This window comes from Phycodurus eques, chromosome 20 (genome assembly GCF_024500275.1).
Source record: "Phycodurus eques isolate BA_2022a chromosome 20, UOR_Pequ_1.1, whole genome shotgun sequence".
Taxonomy (NCBI): Eukaryota; Metazoa; Chordata; class Actinopteri; order Syngnathiformes; family Syngnathidae; genus Phycodurus; species Phycodurus eques.
This window is the reverse complement of record NC_084544.1, coordinates 13796094-13816623: the sequence shown is the minus strand read 5'-3', so window position 1 is coordinate 13816623 and position 20530 is coordinate 13796094. Positions and strand designations below refer to the sequence as shown.

Below are 20530 nucleotides of genomic sequence, written 5' to 3'. Positions count from 1 at the left end.
CGGTACTTGGTATTTAACGTTTGAGAACCCCTCCAATAAGACGCAGTCGTTCTACTAGTGGGCTGAATTGCCTTAGTTAATTTTAAAACAAAGAGAAAAAAAAAGACAAAGCGCGTATACGGACCACTGGGTATCAATGATATTTCACCTAAGTGTACGTATATGAATATTTTCTTGAAATAATGCGTTGGTATAATTGTTTCTGGCGCCCTCTAGAGGCTTAGAAAGCGAAGCCCATCTTCATTGACACGAACGATCAACCCTCATCCAAGGCTCACGTCACTTTGACCAGCCTGCTACCCGCCCCCCGGCACACTTTAAACCTACTAATACCAACTGTAATAGTCACTACGTGCACCCACTTGTGTCCGTCCGCGCGCACTGTGATAGCACACAAAAAAGTCGACATAACGTTGCCCCGTCCTTTTTGATAGGCTTCACAGTCTCCACTTCAAAGGAAAAGCGCTGCGGAGTAAAAGTACGACAGCTTTTTCCCCCAGAGGAATTGAGGCGAGCCGGAGCTGCATCGGAGGGGGAAACGGGCTGTTGGCAAATCATTGAAAGTTGGAGTGTCTCGAATGGGGAAGCGTACGTGAAATTCACTCAGCTCGAACAGGAAAAGAGGACAAGCAGCTGCAAACATATTGCGACGTACAAAGTGTCAAGAGGTAAGTTGGGCAGCACCGTTACACGACGGACTCCTTTCTTCAATTCACTCGGGTCGTTTATTCCTCTTGAGAGTTTCAACACTATTTCCACCGTGGCGCGTGTACTATTTGAGACAGAGTTTGTGGTGTCGTTTCATTAAAAAGGTGCATTAAAAAAAACCTCGCGTGACAGGCAAATTAACAGTGGCGGAAAAGAGCTAAACATCAAAGTTGAGCTAGCTAACAGGCCCTAACTTGTCCTCCTTTCTGTTGTTTGTTTAAGAGAACCGCGATAAGACAAGCCCACTAAACTGTTTTTGTTTTTTTTATTATTATTATTATGTTTTAAGTTAATTTCCCCCTCAGTGAGAACATGAACAAAAACTTGTTGAGTTTAGAAAACTGGTCCATTAGGTTCATTCCGGTTGTTACGTAAAAAGTTTTCTAACGTAAACTGTGACGTACCGCTTCAAAGTTGCTCATGCCTTTTACACGTGACATGGCCATTTAAGGCAGACAACTTGTTTTATTGCTATCGCATTTCTTAACGTGTGCGTCCTTTATGTCCTGGGAGACTCCCCGCTTGCGCCACGTTCGTTCGCGTTTGTGGACAGAACCGCTCCCTAAGCTTTTACGCAAAGTGCGTATAAAGCTGTGACAGACACACAAACTACAGCTTCGGTTTGAAAGTCAATACTAGGATGCTCAAACCTGTCAAGTCCGGGTTTATCTTCAATAGATATTAGAGTACATTTGTGCAGTAAGTCTAAATACAGCAAATATCTTCTTAGGGCTTTATATCAGTAATTGATGTGTGTGCTGTGACATTTCTGGGTCTAGTGCAGGGTGTAATGTTTTGCATCACCTCTGTCAAACGTTGTGATAGTAAAGTCAACACTGTTGCCATGGAAACATTTTAAAAATGAGTTTTCAGCACTCCCACACACTTTAAACTTACACGCGCACTTTTCTCCAAATGAGTGGCAAAGCGTGCTTGCACGCCGTTTCCTCCCAGTTCGAGTTTATTGCAAAACTCCTGTAGCAAAATCGATTTTCAAAATGTGTATTTAAACACCAACCGGTTCAATCAAGCCATATAATTTATATAACTAACGAAAAGGCTTAAATCTGAATGCTAACATACAACCCTAAACGCCATCGGAAATTAGCATAGATGTCACAGTAATTATGAACCTACGGAAAACTGTGACTTCAACACACACGTAGCAGCAACACATATTAACAGAGCATACAACAAAAGAGGATTAAACATTGTATATTTAAAAACCAAAATGTCCAACCAAACCATTTGGTTTCGTCTCACAAAGGTCTGCCAGCTTAATATTCACGTATAATGCAAAACACCATAGATGGGCTAACAGAAATTAGGTTCACACAACTGCTAGTTTAACCTACACGGAGCAGCAACACATGCAAACTGAGCATACAACAATACTCGCAGGCATATACTCCGTCTGCTCTCTGGGAACAACGATTATTACTGATGGGGACTCCAATGTTAATGCGGGACCACTGCCACCTCTTTTTTATTGCTCAGTGCGGCACAAAGTGATGCTACACTGAAAGTGTGGAACTTAAAATGTGCCCTTGCCTGTATACAGCACTGCAAAAAAAAAACAACTAAAAAATCTGCGCTAAGAATAAAAGTGTCTTCCATTGATGCTTCGTGTATCTGGTCTTTGGACTTTGGCATGTTGCATGATATAATGTCATGCTACAGGTATGTGGCCAAAAAAAATAGAATATTGAGGGAATGTCCATTTATTTCAATAATTTGTTTAAAAAAGTAAAACTTCTGTTAGTTCACCGCACACAAAGTGAAATATGTAAAGCCTTTGTTTCAATTTTGATGATTATGCCAGAAAGACAGAAAAAAATTCAGCATTTCACAAAATTTGAATATTTCATGTGACCAACAAAAAAGGATCTTAGCCACAGAAATGTTGCCCTTCTGAAAAGTGTATTAAAGTAATATGCCCTCAGTACTTTGGGCCTGGCCTCCTTTTTCATTAATTACAGCATCAAGGCATGATCAGCCTTTGGCACAATTCAGGTGTTATTGTAGCCCAAGTAGCTTTGATATTGGCCTTCAGATCATCTGCACTTCAGGGTTTGTGTTCCTTCATCGTCCTCTTGATAAAACCCCTTAAATTCTCAATGGGGTTCAAGTGAGGCGGGTTTGCTGGCCAATCAAGTACTGTTATTCCATGGCTCTTAAACCAGGTATTGGTAGTTTTGGATTTGTCAGCAGGTGCCAAATCCTGCTGGAAAATAAAATCATTGTCTGCAAAAAGCTCTTCGGCAGCTGGTAGCATGAAGTGCTCTACAATTTCCTGGTAGACAGCTGTGTTGACTGTGGACTTGATAAAAGATAATGGACCCACCCCTGCAAATGACATGGCTCCCCTAACCATGAGTGACTGTGGATGTGCTTCTTCTTAACACTGGACTTTAAGCTGCTTGACTTTTGTGCTTCTCTAGTTTTCCTCCAGACTATGGGACCTTGATTTCCAAATGAAATGCTAAATTGACTTTAATCTTAGTAGAGGACTTCGACCACTGGGCGACAGACCAGTACTTTTTCTCCTTAGCCCAGCACAGATGCTTCTGACGTTGTTTTTGGTTCAGGATTTGGTTGACTCATGGATTTGGTTCAGCAGTTGCTTGACTTATCGACGTCTACAGCTGTAGCCCATGTCATGTAGAGGTCTGTATGTGGTGGTTCGTGATGCACTGACACCAGCCTCAGTCCACTCCTTGTGAAGCTCTACCAGATTTGTGTATCCCGGTTGCTTGACAACCCTCTCAAGGCTGCAGTCATCCCTGTCACCTGCGCACCTTTTCCAGCCACATTTTCCCCTTCCTCTTAACACTGTTAGCGCTCTGTGAGCATCCAGCTTCTTTTGCAATTTCTTTTTGAGACTTTTTCTCCTTATGGAGGGTGTCTAGTGAATGGTTTTCTGCACAACCGTCAAGTCAGCAGTCTTCTCCATGATTCTGAAGCCTACTAATCCAGACTGAGACCATTTAAACACTGAGGAAAACCTCTGCAGGTGTTTTGTGTGAATTAGCTGACAAGATTGGGACACAGGGAGCCTGTAATTTTGAGCTTTGTCATGATATTCTAAATATTTCACTTTGTGTGTGCTGAACTAATATAACATGCAAGTTTAACTTTTTGAAACAAATTATTGAAAGAAATTTACTTTCCATCGATATTCAAATTTTTTTAGCACCCAAATTTATATACATACCAGACTGAATAGTCAGGGTTTGCCATCTCTGTCTGTTTTGTGTGTAATCGAACTGTACTGCTTTATGGAAAGTTCTAAACAGCTAAGCGTTGTCAAAGATGGGTTGATGGAACACACCATTACTGTTGATTGCAATGGGTGAAATTGTTTCGTTTGATTTTGATGTCCCTCACTCATTATTTCGACAGTCGCAAATTCGCGATATGAAAACACCAATTGAGCATGCTTTTCACTTGCTGAAGAGAAAAGTGACAACAGCAATACTCACAAAGTAGTAGCAAGTGAAGGTGGCTGCAGTGAAAGCCTGACAAAACTATGAAGTTGGTGATGTCTGTAGGCTCCAGTCAGTCCATGCAAGCATTCATTGTCAACAAATGATTTTCATCCAAGTATTAAAAACATGTTCATATACATTATGTCACTGTGACTAAACACCTTACACACATGTATATCATTTATTTATACAAATATGTTATGCAGTATATGTATACACGAACAAAGCCTAAACATCGGCTATTGTCATCTTTGGTAGCTCTTGAAGACATCTTGTAGATAAAAAAAAAAAAAAAAAAAAAGTAAAAGTAGACATTTAAAGTTCCTTGGTGTGCTTAGTCCTGGTCTCCTGTTCTAGGGTCCCACTATTTACCCGAGCTAGAAGGAAGTGCTTCAACCTGCTTTGCCGAATGCGGAAGTTGGTTGCGCATAACCCCCATGCAACTGAACTTTTCTGTTTGGTGAAAATGGCGCTTAAAAAATACATTGACACCTACATGTTGGTATTGGAAGTAGGCAAGACTTAAAGTTAGCACATGAAGCACAAGGAGAAAACAGACTCGTGAAGTCAGCCGTACAAAACACAATTGTTGTTTTTGTTGTTGTTGTTGTTTTTGGCTGTACCTGTATATGGAATATGGAATTTTGAAGATGTGTGAATTTCTTAAAAAGATGACATTTCTTAAAAAGATGAGGCACACTTGGCACCATTAGACAGCTGCCGCCAATTGGTCCAGCATCAGTGTTCAGGTGGACGCTGATTCCTCTTGCCATGTAGAGTTAAGAAAATAAATAAAATCAAACCACTTGGCATTAATTCTGATAACAGATCTGCCTGGGAGGTAAGTCACTTCACTTAAAGGCAGACTCTATGCAATGTAATTCTCTTTTTTTTTTTTTTTTTTTTTAACGACTTAGGATGGACAGATTTCTATTTTTTTATTTTTTATTTATTGATTTTTTTTTAAGGCTCCACTGTGCTGTTCGATTAATTGCTTTGAGAAAATGTTCGTGAGCTGCTGTAATTAGTTCAAAGGACATATCTGCATTTACTGTGTGTGGTGTTTAATTTTGTTGCTTTTTAGTTTAGATAAGATAACCTGACAGAATGGCTTTTGCGTTCAGTGAGTCATGTGCAAATGAGTGCTATCTGGGCTCGATGGTTTCCTTACAGTTCCAGTAGTTTGACAGACGAACATTCCGTGTGTACGCCCGGGTCCCATAATTTCGCTCAGGGCTAAATAAAAACCCAATCATTAACATGTTAGAACCGAAACGAAAGGGAGGCCTTTATCTGCTCTCCTGTTTGCTCATTTGAACCACAATGAGCCAGACTTATTGATGGACTCAGATCAGTGATTTTAGTGGTCACCAATGGGATACAGCAGGGTCAATGAAATCCTCATGATGATTAACATAATCAGATGAACTGAAAGAGTCACCATGACTTTATAACTGCCAGTTAATAGGTTTTAAAGTCCAGACTTGCGTTGTGTGATACTGCAAGACTTTGTATGGATTCCTTACCAAGTATATACTAGCGAGTCGCTCAACGCCAGTCCGAAGGTACATACACGCTGGCTCTCAAGTCGTACTTTTTATCTGCACGATCTATGCACACTCAGGACTGACAACAAGGCGCTCTAAAGTGGCCACACCAGCTGACTATCTGAAGGGGAAAATATATTTACGAGGTGTCGGCCCAGCTAGCTAGTTAACTGAGAGAGGAAATACGATCACTTCTAAACCATGTATGCAATAACAAATTGTATGTAACGCCTGCAGAAGCAACGCCTGTATGTGTCATCATATCATATGTTGTTTGTGAAGTAATTTCGTGTGCAAATGCGCATTTTTAAAAAAATATATGAGTTTGTGAAGTTTCTTGGGACATTTTCATGAAAAGGTTTTAGTGGCAGGGAGTGTAGTGATTGGTACATCCCGCAGCAGATGGTGCACCAATTCCTATCCACTCCCAGTCCCAATACCAGATAAAAATGTGTGGGTTGCGTCAGGAAGGGCATCTGGGGTAAAAACTGTGCCAAACCAATCATGCGAGTGACTCAATGTTGTGACCCCTGACAGGGAAACAATGAGGTTTTGCAACAAGATAATAATCAATAAATGTGGGGGGATTGTTGTCGTCGTTGTTATAGCTTATTAGACCACGAATGTACTCGTCCGTCCGGCCCACTTCACATCAATGAATGAATGATTGAATGTTGCCTCTCAACTAAAATGATTTGGACACCCCTGCTTTACAGGGTCTTTAACATGAAAACAGTTAACTTTCATATTCATCAGATTGAAAGTCACAAATGTTTTTTTTTTTTAAATGCCTGCTTCCCAAATATTGTTTACTTGCAAAACAGCCATAAACAGCATGCATAATTTTGAATCTGACAATTATAAATGATTACTTCTTAAATATTTAAGCAGGTAAGATCCAAAAGATATGCATTTTTCTAATGTTAGCATGAGTGTTTACGTGACACAATTACTGGGATGATAAATACAGAAATATTTGCGGGAGTCAACATTTTTAAAGTGACTGCCAATGTTTTTGGCGCCCATTTGGTGTGTTCCGCAAAATTATTTGCGTGTGTCATTACCTGTGCGCACTTAGTACAAATTCGCCTTATGACGTTCAGTCCGTTGTCTTGTTTGCGGGCTGATCTGACACAACATGGCGCACGCACTTGCGTCTCCAAGCAACGGGCCAACCCGCTCAAGGCGGGGTCTGTGCTCGATGTCCTCGGCGTATGCTTGATACAAATAACGCGCCTGCGCAGGGTGCTCCGATGACGTCACGCCTCCCGGTACCCGCCTTCGGACGGTGCCGCTAAATGTGCGGCTCCAGCAAATCACGCAAATGATTCGTGTGGTTTCGCCCGCGGGTGGCTCGAGGTATGCGGTCATGTGCACGCGTGATGCCGGCGGAGACATTTGTTTGGGGGCGTTGCTTTTTTCCCCCCAAAGAGAATAAAATCAGGCGCACCAAAAAAAAACAAAAGTTTTATGTTGGAGGCGGTCTTAAGAAAAGCCACGTGGTTTTCCTGTTCGTATCAGAGACGTTGTGTACAAAGCAAGATGACTTTGTTGCGTCTCGGCCAATTGTCGATTGATGTGCGGTGCTTCCTCGTGGGTGCAGTCTGTCAAACGCTCGTAGCTGTCCAACTGGTTCGCAATTACTGCACATACTTCATTAAATGAATGCACAAAGATTTTTGGATTATCTCCGCCAAGGAGGTAATGTTTTCTCCAGAATTTGTCATTTTGGCTTTGAAGTCGAATGTTTTCACTTTTTATTTTTGGTGGATTTGAGGCCTGAACCTGATTTATATGACTTTATATTCTCTATATAGCCAATTGTATGTGTACATATACACTGTATATTATTCTGAATAACGTTCTGATCCGTACACGCTCCCTTTTTGAGATACTTGACCAGAATCGGATCACGTACGTTGGTATGCTTTATCTGCCTTTTTGTAAGGAAAAAGTGCATGTTAAATATTACTAATTGTATTGCATTCTGCACATTCACAATTACTCCCAACGTGTTTGTGACAGAGAATTATGATTCAATGTATGACTGGCATTGTTGCCATACGAAACATGTAACGATGCACCACGACACACGCCTTCTGACTCCCAGAGTTCGTGCCTCCAATCCAAATACAGCCATATCAGCTCGCAGGGCTACCAATCATAATGTAATTATAATCATTATTATTACTTTAAATTCATTTTTAAAAATGTAAGCCTTAATCGATGATACATTTCCTCCAGGTGCTTGTCATGTGACTACTTTTTCTGGTGACTGTCATCTTACCTGAATGAGCAAAACTTGCTACCACTTGTGCTAGTTCGACTACGTGAAGTGGAGCTAGAGCTACAGATACCCCTGAAATTGCGGCCCCCCTCAACTCCTTTAGATCAGCGGTATGGGAGCATTTCGGCTACCCGCTTAAAACCAGCAATGGAATAGTGGGCAAGACCCAGACTATTTGCTGTAATGCTTCAAAAACCTCCCAAGTTAGGGGCCATATGTCGAACATGTGAATGCACCTTAAAAGACACCATCGCACAATTCATTTTGGTGGGGCATGGAAGAAACGGGCATGGTCAACATTGCCAAATGTATTTACTGATTATGTTCATAAATTATATATATTAGAAATAAATCAATATCACAAACATATTACTGGTAATATAATGAATATATTAATTTATTTATAAAACAATTCTATTTCTAAAACTGTACTCTTTTATAGGACGGGTGTCATAAATCAAGGTACAAATCGAATCTTTAACTTTAGTGTATTGTTACAGTCCTAGTACTGTATCCCTATGGTGCACACAGAGATCTTAAGCTTGATTTAGATTTTTAAGATGGACCTGGATGCTTTTTTTTCTTTGTTTGCAATAGCTTCATTCTGGAGGAATAAAGACTAATTTGTCAAATTTATCTTGCACATTCATCATCTACAGGGTGACCCATATCATCTACAGGGCGCCCATACCGAATTTTTAATAAAACTCCATGCATTACATTTTCTTCTCCTGTTCATTTCTTGCAAGAATTATAGTTCAGAAATAAAGTACAAGTCATTAAAAATAGGGAGTTATTTTTCAATCACCCGGTGTATATAAGAGTGCACTGGGCCTGTTTGAGGAAGAAGCATATCTACAAATGCCAGTGTCAAATGTATTACGTAATTACACGTCTCCAGTCAAACATTATAATGACTGTACTGTCACATACTTACTGGAGTAGGTAAGATTCAAAGAAGTGTTCTTATTAACGTCTTACTTTCCTGCAACAGCATTTGCCTTTTTTGAATTGCCAGGATGTTGTCTCGGCTAAGCGAGCGGCTATGGGCAGACTGGATTTGGTTTCCTGGAGGCTTTGGTTGGGCCGACATGAAGGACCCCAATGTCGTCCTACCTCAGTTACCAGACCTTTGGGCTTTCATCCCGATTGCCATCTGCTTCCTGGTTGTCAGACCGATATTTGAAAGGCAAGTCATTGTCAGTGTTGGTGAGCGCATTCTATTTGCCTGATAATCTTTCTGATAAGTTAGCATATGTGCTTTTGATTTTTACAGGTGGATAGCGGTTCCTCTGGCGTCTCTGCTGGGAGTGAGGGACAAAAAGCGTGTTAGCCCTCCCTTGAATCCCTTACTGGAGGCCCACTTCTGCAGTATATCCAAGCAACCCACACAGGTAAACAAAAGAACACAGCTACTTACTTTTGTTTTATTTGGCAGCGACACAACTACCAAACTCAGCGTATTGTTGACATAAAGCAGTATCTAAACACTCAAGCACAGCACTGACTTTTCTTTCCTCTTTCCTTGTTTTCAGAGCTCCTTAGAAAAGTTAAGTAAACAGACAGACTACTCCGTGCGACAGGTGCAACGATGGTTCAAGCAGCGGCGGAACCAGGACCGACCCAGCAAGATAAAAAAGTTTCAGGAAGCCAGGTAGCTCGAACTCTTATACTGGATACTGTTAATAAAATAATATGCATTTGTCCATTTCATCATTACACCTCCAACAAATATTTAAGTTTATTATACAGTGCTTTATCACAGTATTGTATCACAGTTAAGAATGTTCCTTCAACATTAGATGTACAGGTTTTATGATGGGGACAATTTGAGCCAAGTACAAATTTCAATATTGTTTTAAATTATCCCATACACTGCTAGACATAACTATGAACAGGATAAGCGGTGTTGAGAATGTATGGATGCTCGCCATAAATGAGTATGCGCTCTTTGAAAAGTAGACTTTTTATCAATTCCTCAGTGAACGCAAGTACAATTTTCATGATTTCAGCCTCACCTGTGGTTGAATTCTTCTGAACAAATGTTTTTAAATCTCAAATGTATCTAAACTATATACTCTATATTTAATCTTTAATTGATGTGTACTGATTTGCAGCATTAACTACTGACAATAATTTGATATCAACACAAATCTCATTTTTGTAATCAGCGGCCCACGTTTGCGACTATTTCGTAGTATAGTATGCCAAAGAAAAGGAAACTCGAGGTTTTTTGAACAAATCAGTTGGTTTGTACTCGTTTGTATTGATACCCCTGCAATGAGAACATCCATCCATCCATCCATTTTTGTTCACTTATTCGGGGTCGGGTCGTGGAGGCGGCACCTTAAGTGGTGTTCGTCCAGCTCTTCCGGGGTTATACGAAGGCATTCTCAGACCATCTCCTTCCACGGGGCTCCCAGTGGGACATGCCCCGAACACCTCACAAGGGAAATGTTCAGGAGGCTTCTTAATCAGATTCATGTCTACCAACGGTTTCCGAGATTGCCACCACAACCAGAACCAACCACTGTACGGTGACAGCTTCGATCAGCCACGGAGGCACCGAACAAGGCCCGCTCTGACTCAATGTCCCCTGCCTCCCACAGGACGCGGTGAAAGTTCTGTCAGAAGTGAAACTCTTTCTGACGTGGGACTAAGACCGACGTTTTCAACAGAACCTCACAATATGTTTGGGTCTGCCATTTCGGACCAACGGAACCAATACACCACCAAGTGGTGATCGGTTGACAGCTCTGCCCATCTCTTCCCTCCGAGTGTACATTGCCCGTGTGAGCATTGAAATCCCCCAGCAGAACGAGGGAGTCCCAGCGGGAGCGCTCTCCAGCAACACCCGTAAGAACATCCAAAAAGGGTGGGTGCTTTGATCTGCTGCTTAGTGCATACGCACAAACAGCAGCAAAGACCCATCCCATACCCCTCACCTGAAAAGTAACATCATAAGAGCTGTTTTTTGTGTGTGTGTGTGTGTGTGTGTGTGTGTGTTTGGTCCCTTTCCTAGCACCCGTTCTGCCCTGGGGGAAGCTAATAAAGCATAAAGCCCCCAACAACTTGGCTCCTAAGATCATTAGGACATCAAAACTCCCCCACCGCTGTAAGGTGACAGCTCAGGGCGAAGGTTATGGGAACAGTGGTTTTAAAATACGGTAACTTGGATGTCAACCAGCATCACACAACAGATTGGGTTTGATTTTGAAGGTTCCACTCTATGTACATGTCATTCATAACATACTGCAACTTATTGTTGGTTTTTGTTTACTCCTCTTTTATCTTTTTCTACCTTATGCACCTTTTTGAACTATTTGTCCAGCTTTATCTTTTTATTGTTCTCGTTGTCTTGTTTATCACATGGATTCTGAAATTTGAAGTTAAACCAACAAAATTATGTTTAGCAGTGTGAACGCAATGAATTCTTGTTTGTGCTGTTCATTACTACAGCGATGGTGTGATTAGGTTTCACTGGTATGACATGTTTTTCTTATGACGTAAAGTAGAAGGAAGTTATGAGAGGTAAGTACAGGTAAGAGAGATACTCTTGCACTTCAGCGCTAATGAAAATATTTTGTGTGACAACTACTTTCTCTTTTCAGTTGGAGATTTACCTTTTACCTTTTTGCTTTCTTTGCTGGCCTGGCAACCCTTATTGATGTGAGTCTGAAGTTATAGCGTTGGAAATACTGTTGGCATGGCAACATGTATATTGATATTCACGCAAATTAAACCTAATGGATGCATTTTTGTGATGTTGCCCACAAATGTTCTGGCGGGATCCTAACAGTTGTCTCTCCTCTCTCAGAAACCATGGTTCTATAATATGACGAGGATGTGGGATAACTTCCCAAAAATGGTATGCTAATCGATGGGGTGGCTACTTTCTTTGTTCATTTTCTGTCAATCATTTTTGAATTGCATGAATTTTTATTCAAAGCTGTTTCTAGCTGTGTTGTTCACGGAATCACTTAAGTAATACTAAGGTTCTGTTGTAAGTCTAAAACATCCATGTTTGTCTTTTTTTTTTTCCTCTAGCCACTCTTAGCATCTCAGTACTGGTACTACATGATTGAACTGGGCTTCTATGTATCCCTGCTTGTGAGCGTAGCGTCAGATGTCAAGCGTAAGGTAAGCACGTGGACTGTCACCTAAATATTTAATGCAGTGTGGATTTTGAAAACGCCAAACTACGTAATTCCTATTTCAAGGCCTTCTGCGTCATCAATCGGTTAGAGTCATGAGAGACCACACTTGGCTGGTGATGTGCTTTTTTGGTCACGAGGTGCCCTGTGAGTTAATGTGTGACTCAAGCAAGCAGGGCTGGACAACATCCTGTGTAGCCGACAGCTTTGCCATTTTTTGCACACAGGGTAGAACTGCTGAAAGCAGTTCATCAGTGACAACAATTGTTGCATTACTTCAGTGCACTAACTAGAGTTGTGACTGCCCTTGTTGATTGTTATAATGTCAAAGTCATATGTGTATGGTATTATCCCATGTTATCATACAGTAGTATGTGTATTGCCCCTGCTTTGGATTGTCATGAATCAATCTTGTTGCTGCTAGAACTCAAGTATTTTCCAAGAAAGGTGGCGTAAATGTAAATATGCCTTATTACTACATTAATGGCTGCAATGAGGTCAAATGGGTTTTCAAAACATGGTTGGACACAGTGCATGCAGTACAATACCTCAATGCATTTACATGAAACGATCAGATGCATGTGCAGACTTTGAGCTTTAATTTAGTTGACTGAGCAAAAAGATTGCAAACAAAATTGAGGAACTAGAGCATTTTATAAACACAATCCCTTCATTCCAGGGGATCATAACTAATTGGACAGAGTAAATAACTAAAAGTGTTATGTTCGTTTCTAATACTTGGCTGAAAGACTTTTGGTTGCATTGGCTGCTTAAAGTGTAACTCATTGACATCACCAGATGCTGGGTTTCCTCTTTTTAAAATGCTCTGCTATGCCTTTACTGTAGTGGTTTTCAGTGGCAGTTTTTGGGCCTTTCTCTCTGAAATTTAACCTTTAACGGGTGAAATGCATGCTCAGGTGACTGACTTGGCTATTCAAGAATATTTCCGTGATTTGCTTTAATAAAGTCTCAGGTTGTTTTGGCTGTTTTGGGTCATTGTCCATCTGTATTATGAATGCCGTTCAATCAATGTGGCAGCATTTGGTTGGATTTGAACCAACAGTATGTCTCTCGAGCACCTCAGAAATCATACGTCTGCTTCTCTTGTGTGTCACATCATCAATAAGCATTGGTGACCTCGTGCCCATTCCGTTACACTGCCTTCACCTTGTTGTACAGACGATGTGGTATGCTTAAGATCAGGGGTCACTGACCTTTTTGAGGCTGAGGGCTACTTCGTGAGCACCGATAGTATGAAGGGCTACATGACCTGTTTGCGGCAAACTTCCGAAATAACAAAACTGCACGGGTCACTTTTTAGTAGTAATCATGATAAAAATAGCAGTAGTAGTAACACTATGTGAAGAGACTGCTCACGATATGTGGTATGGTAATTATTTTCCTCAATAATGGTAAGAAAAACATGTTTAAACAAGAAACATTTATTTATGTTTATGTCCGCAAATATTTGAAAGTCAGGTGGAACACCTGCTGTCCTTGTAGTGCAGGGTTGTCAAACTCATTTTTGTCACGGGCCACATCGCAGTTATGGTTCCACTCGGAGGGCCGTCCTGGCTGCAAACCCGTATGATTGACTCATATTATTACATATACACAAATTAATGGATAATTACTTTTGAAATCAGAAGCCAGTAAAAACTGTTTGTTCAATGACGGTATGGATCTATTTTATTTTAAAATGGGGGTTGGTAACAAAAAAATGCTTGCAATATCGCAACATTTTTAAAAGTGAAGCCGATTTGCAATTTTAGTATTTTAGCAAGAAACACAAGTCGATGCACACTCTCCTCGCGGGCCACATAAAATGACGTGGCGGGCCGGATCTGGCCCGCAGGCCACCAGTTTGACACCTGTTTTGCAATGCAAATGATCATTTGTAACATTTGTAGGACATAGACATCATCCATCTTCTTGTCACAAGTTATAGTCCATTCTGAACATGTTTTAACATTTTGTGCAATATTGACATGATGCTTTCAAAGCCACCATATGGCACCAGTGTGTTGGAATCTGGTGTATAATTTGACACTGCAACTCTGAGGGAGTCTTGTAAATGCGCATCAGTCAGACGTGTTCTGTGTTTGTTCTTGATAAAGTGCATGTTGGAAAAGGCTGAGTCACATAGATGGGTTGAACCAAAAAAGCAGGAAATGTTCATAGCTGCTGTGCATACATCTGTACTTTTCTTTGTCCACAAGGCATCGAAAGTTTGGTGCCGACTGATGGGGTTTGGGGTGGAGGTCATTTTGAAGAGTTAGGATTTCTATCTCTACCTGTCCAACATCCAAGTTGAACAAAGCACCTAGCTGCTCAGCAGTGGATGTCATGTCCACTTGCATGAAGGGATTGGTAATGAATGGTTCAAGTTAATCAAAGTCACAAAACCTGTCTTCAAATTCCTGTCCTAGTCTGTTTATGACTTGGAGTACTTGTTTACTCCCTTTATCCAAAGCTGCAGTTGCAGAAGCATTGTCATCGTAACACTGACTGCACAAAGGGAAAGTGCAGCGTTTTTTTTTTTGCTCTGTAAATGCACCGAAACATTTTGCATCTTTGGTGTAAATGCATTTATTGCACTTATCATGTGAGCAACAGTCTTACCTTTACCTTGCAGCTCACGATTGAAATGCTTCAGTTTCTCAGTCAAATCTGTTAAAAACGTGAGGTCAAGTATCCATTCCATGTTCTCATGCAGTGATGCGTCTTCCCCCTTGAACTGCATGAACAATTTGATTTCACTCAGAAGTGACAAAAAAACCCTGCAGAATTCGTCCGTCCCTTGCTGAGCCATCGGATTTCTGTGTTAAGTAACTGGTCACCATATTCCGCGGACAACTCCTCTAATAGCACATGAAACCTCCTGTGTTGTTTGGCTTTGGAGCGGATGCCGTTTATTATGTTCACGACAGGGGTCATCACATGATCAAGGCCGGTCACTTTTGCACATATTGCCTGCTGGTGAATGATGCAGTGGTAGTGTAGAAACTTCGGGAAGTCTGGATCACCTTTGCCATTGCGCAATAAAGCCGGCATGCCGGCCTGTCGTGGCTGGTCACCGACAACAGCTTCTCTAATGGCACCTTTTTCTCCACCAAGAAGCTTTTCACCACGTTATAGATGTCAATTCCCCTTGTTGTTGTCTTCAGTGGCAGAAGTGTCAGGAGTTCTTCTTTTGTAGAATAATTATCAAACACCATTCGGATAAATATCATTAGCTGAGCTGTGCAGGGGCTGTCCACCGACTCGTGACACTGAATGCTAAACCACCTGAACGTAGCGAGGTCCTGGTCCAGTTGCTCTGTTAAGTTCTCCGACATAGATGACACTCGTCTAGCCATGACAAGTTTCGAAGTGTCTCTCCACATTCCTCCCGCAAATAAGACACAAACAGTTTTCTTTAAAAGGTGTAAAGAAGAACTGTTCTTCCCAATCACTGTGAAAATTTTAAGTCCTTTTCTGCCATGGTTTGTTTGGGCTAAAGCACAAGTAAGCTAACTCCGCTTCACCGTTGCACTGTATCAGGAAAGCAGTGAGGTGACCGCGCGCACACATGACCTTGAGTTCATCTGTCCAAAGAATGTTCTTCTAGAACTGTGCTGGCTTTTTGAAATGTTTTTTTTGTTTGTTTTTATTTTTTATTTGCAATGTCCAATCTAGCCAATAGCCTCTTATACGCTTAATTGATAATGACTTAACGAAGGGATTGGCAACACCTGCCCATGAAATGGCCTTTGAGTCAATTGTCCAATTACTTTTGGTCCCTTTTAAAAAAACAAACAAAAAAAAAAAAGGCTGGCACCATTTAAGGAGCGGAAACTCCTGAAACCTTCATCCAATTTGAATGTGGAAACCTTCAAATAAAAGCTGTCTGCACTTTGTGTCCATGTCCATGAAATAACTATTCTTGTAATATGTTTCATTAAATAGGTATATATATATATATATATATATATTAAAACAACTTAAATGCTACTTGACAGTGGTTGAGAGGAGACAGACTGAGCGAACTTTATAACAAAATGCATTATTCGAAGACAGCAGTAGCAAAGGCAATACGGTAGTTGATGTCAATTGAGAAGTCGCAATGTGTATCACAAGTAAAAATAAAAAAAATAAAAAAGCCAGACACACTACCTTTTTTGATCACTTGCATGATTATGGCAGCCAAGCTAGCTGTGAGTGAGTGAGTGTGTGTCGAAGGTATTGGCCTTTTCGGGGAGGCTTGTTTGGAGGATCTTCGTCAACATCAATCTGAAAGCGAACGCTAAATGATTCTAAGCTAACTTGAGGGCTTTCAGTTTTGAAAAGCACCGTTAAAATTGAGCGAAGGTTCAAGAGTGACATTACCGGATGTTATGCACAGATACTGACAGCTTTGACATGTTGAGAATTTGTCACGTTTTAACTGAACAAACTCAAAAGTGACGTGATCGTGCTCAGATACCGAGAGGTTTGATGTGATTTTGTTCCATTCATCCATTCTCTGCACCGCTTATCCTTTTCAGGGTCACGGGGTGGGATTTTGTTACATGTAATTTACCTGAACTATCTCTGTGGTTTTCTGGGATGCTGTTGTGTTGAAACAGGTTTAGCAACTGTTTGGTTCATTTGCTTCCCCCCCTTTTATGTAGATTTGTTAATGATGTGTAAATGTTCTGCACTGATGTGTAACAAAGTGTGAGTTAATCATTAGTAAAAACAGAACATCAGTTCGCTGCCCATCAGTAACTGATCTTTGCAGCTTAATCAATAAGTCACAAAGCACTGTACTTTTTTCTTTTTTCTTTCTTCTCCCCAGGATTTCAAAGAGCAAATAGTTCACCATATTGCCACCATTGTGCTCATCGGTTTCTCCTGGCTGGTCAACTACATCAGGGGAGGGACTTTGATCATGTTAGCGCATGACGCCTCTGACTATCTCATGGAGGTATTACACTTCTCTCTCACGCACGATAGTACGCCTCAGTATTTTGGTTTAACGTCTCAAACGATCATATCGCTAAACCACCACTCTTTGGTCAACGCATCAAATGTTGTACATAAAAACAAACCTGTGATGTATCTTTTTCACATTTTTACTGGCAATACAGTAACGTAACAACATCACACTTTCTCCATTCCACACTCGTTCAAAAGAAAATGGATTGATTGACTTTGAACTTTGATTTGACCATTAATTACTCCGTCATTTACCCGCACGCATGTTGAATGCATGCATAAGCAATGTGCAACATCATAACCTGTTGTTTTAGCTGTCCTCATGTCAAGAAACCTGGCATAACATCAATGTTACCCTGCTATAAAGTCCAAAAATGATTCCTACATTGCAAACCTTTTGAGTTGGTTATGTTTTATTTGTTCAATCAGTATTTTCTAGTTGGAAATGACTCAAGAAAATTGAAAAAGACCCGGTATATTCCAGCATCGAGATTCTTGCATCATCTAAAACATTGGAATCAAGTCAACATTTAGAACAGGAATTATTATGAGAATTGGATATCCTTGTATTGAGAGAGTATTATTGATTTTGGATGTCGAACTTTGTCAAAATGTAATGAAATAATCAAAATAACAATACATTTTTAAATCAGTCAGTTGCACATTTGTTTGCTTTTTTTTTGCCACTTTCTGGTAACATTTTCAGCCGAAAGGTAGCATAAACCAAACAAAACTCCACCTATTCATTGTCTCCATGTTGGGCGGTGTCTGCCCTCTAGATGTGAAAAATGGTCACGTTAATCCTGTGGCGTGTCTTTTTTTATCTTCTCAGTCAGCCAAGATGTTCAACTATGCAGGTTGGAAGAGGACGTGCAACTTCATATTCGTTGTCTTTGCTGTAGTTTTCATCATCACCCGCCTCGTAATTTTCCCTTTCTGGTAAAACATCCTATTGCACAAGACATTCTTCTTGTTTTTATAATGAGTCATTGAGTGAATAAGCTTAAGAGGGACAACTGGTGCACAATTGACTAGTCCAAGCAAATCTCGTCATGCTTGATGATGCTTTGAACTAACTAAAGATATCCACATTTGTATTGGATCTATTGTTTTGGTGCTGTTAAGTACATATATTTCTGTGCCTCCACAAAGAAAATCCCAAAGTTGGTCCTTGTTTCAGCTTCGGCTACTATACAGTAAATTGCGCAGCTGTCACAAGGCCAGTTTTTCTGTTACATTATACTAGTTTAGAAGTGTAACAAGCAGATGGAACTAGCTGCCAAAAGGCCATGTATCAAAGTACTGTAATTTAATTCTATAATTTGTCATTTTAGCATCGACACTTTTTGTGTGTGTATTAAGCGGAACAATTTCCATCATGACAACAGGCGCATTATCCACCATCGTGGCCTGGTTCAATGGGCTTTTGATGGCGACTGTAGGTGGTTGTGACTGCTCGCTCTGTTCTTGCGTGCAGCATCATACACGCTACGTTGGTGTACCCTCTGACCCTCTACGAGCCCTTCTTCGGCTTCTACTTCTTCAACGGTCTGCTGCTGTTGCTGCTGGCTCTGCACGTCTTCTGGGCGGCGCTCATAGTACGCATGGTCATCAAGTTCCTCCCCGGCAATGTAAGAAGCACGCATTTGGTTTCAACTAAACCGCCGCTACACATACTAGCTCTTGTTTTTCCCCATTGACAGGACATTGTTGAGGATGAACGGAGTGACAAAGAAGAGACCGAGTCCGAGGAAGAAGATGGCAGCGGCGAGCGGACCAGAACGTTGAAAAATGGACACAAGAACGGTCACATTCACAATGGCCATACCCCGCTCAACAACAACCGCCAAAAAAAGTACTAAGTGGACTTTGAGAGCACTGCAAGGTGGGGAAGTCGAGACCTTGCATGCGCCCCTCACTTGAAAGCCAAAGAATATGATTGTGGCATGCGGAGAGGCAACACGAAATATTTTCTCACACACTATTCACCTCTAAATAGTACCAATTCTGATCACTGGAAATTGACCAAGGAACAATGGAGACCATGATTATGTGCCTTTGGTACTGAGGTCTCTTGTTCGCTTTTTTTCACTTCATCAAATTTAATTGTTGCTGCTCTACTTGTAGCTTCATGGCTTGTTACTGGAAGTTTTTTTTTCGTTTTTTTTTTTTCATTTTTTTTTTTTTCTCTGAGGTACGGACGGACATACCCTTCCCGCACAGCATCGGGTTAACACTGTTCTAAGTAGTATTGCCTTTAAACCTGACTAATTACATTCAAGCCAGTGATACAAAGAAGGCAGTTCTTAGTATGGGCCATTTCCTGATTTAAGTCAATTTACTGACACGTAGTAGTAACTTTGTTACAATAATGTGCAAAGCAAAATACTGTATGGCAAATAAAATTTTAACAGTTTGCGAAAGTGAGCCGCCAAGGTCGAATTGCGCCTCACTGTTGTAGTTGCTTTGCAAGTTGTAGTTGCTTTGCCTTTTTGGCAACAAAACCTGCACACACAGTCCAAAATCATTTTAATGTGTTATTTTTGTTTATGCCTAATATATATTTTTTGTTTTGTGATTTGACTTGCTTTGTTTTATTTGTTTCCAGTCCTGTTTAAATGAGAAAAGTAACTCCGACCCAAATAAAGTCTTCCTTCTTTATGGGATGGCATGGAGTCAGTAGAATTTATTTTCATTTTTTTCCGTAACCAAAGATGCACTTTATGGCTTCCTTTATGGATCCGTTTAATTGTAGTCAGAGCATATAGGTTTACATTTGGATCTCAATCTAATTCATTTTCCCCAGAGGTTTGGCTCCTTTTGTCAGTGTTTTGGTTCAATGTTAACAAAAAGAGCTTGATTTGTTAAGTCTACAAGTGCCTTTATCCTTTGGATTGTGAGTTGTTACTAAATGCCATCTTTTGTACCTCAACACATCAACACAATACGCACTGTCGCGCTCTGAGCCGATTCTTACACCAATTGTTTCCTGCCTCCTCCCATCCGCTCCTTCCAAACAGCTTTGCCTATAAAGTGTTTTTAGTCTGTTATGTTTTGCTGTTGTGTAATATCACAATGATTAAAAAATATTTGTATAAAATGATTTTTTACTTTTTGGGGGCAATTTGAGTCAGCAATTTACCAGGCTACTTCCAGAACAGTCTTTGTCTTGAGGAGAGGAGCCCTCGTCTGCGCTCTTCTTGACAGATTGTACACAAGGCTGTCAGCGCTCTCTTGTGGTAATGGCAAGTACAACAGTATGCACAAAGTAGTTACAGTGCATATTTTGCCTATACATATACATTGTGTATATTCATTTTATATTCTATATAAAGTGGGGCTGATTGGACAAGCACCAATTGTGCAAGTTGTCCCACTTAAAAAGAT

The 20530-nt window shown here is 40.7% G+C and overlaps 1 protein-coding gene across 4 annotated transcripts; it reads left to right on the top strand.

Annotated features, from left to right (window-relative positions):
* Positions 1–301: 301 nt before the first annotated feature.
* cers2a (ceramide synthase 2a) lies at positions 302–20243 on the top strand. 4 transcript variants are annotated; one of them, XM_061664174.1, is made up of 11 exons: positions 302–668; positions 9049–9219; positions 9307–9424; positions 9566–9684; positions 11642–11699; positions 11848–11898; positions 12078–12170; positions 17004–17132; positions 17976–18082; positions 18621–18774; positions 18847–20243. In XM_061664174.1, the coding sequence occupies exons 2-11, from the start codon at positions 9050–9052 to the stop codon at positions 19003–19005; spliced, it is 1158 nt and encodes a 385-aa protein (XP_061520158.1). In that variant the 5' UTR covers positions 302–668; position 9049; the 3' UTR covers positions 19006–20243. The 4 variants fall into 4 exon arrangements, with proteins under 4 accessions (XP_061520158.1, XP_061520160.1, XP_061520159.1 ...); XM_061664176.1 differs by having other exon boundaries at positions 9025–9219; XM_061664175.1 differs by lacking the exon at positions 302–668 and adding an exon at positions 7133–7444.
* Positions 20244–20530: the final 287 nt, after the last annotated feature.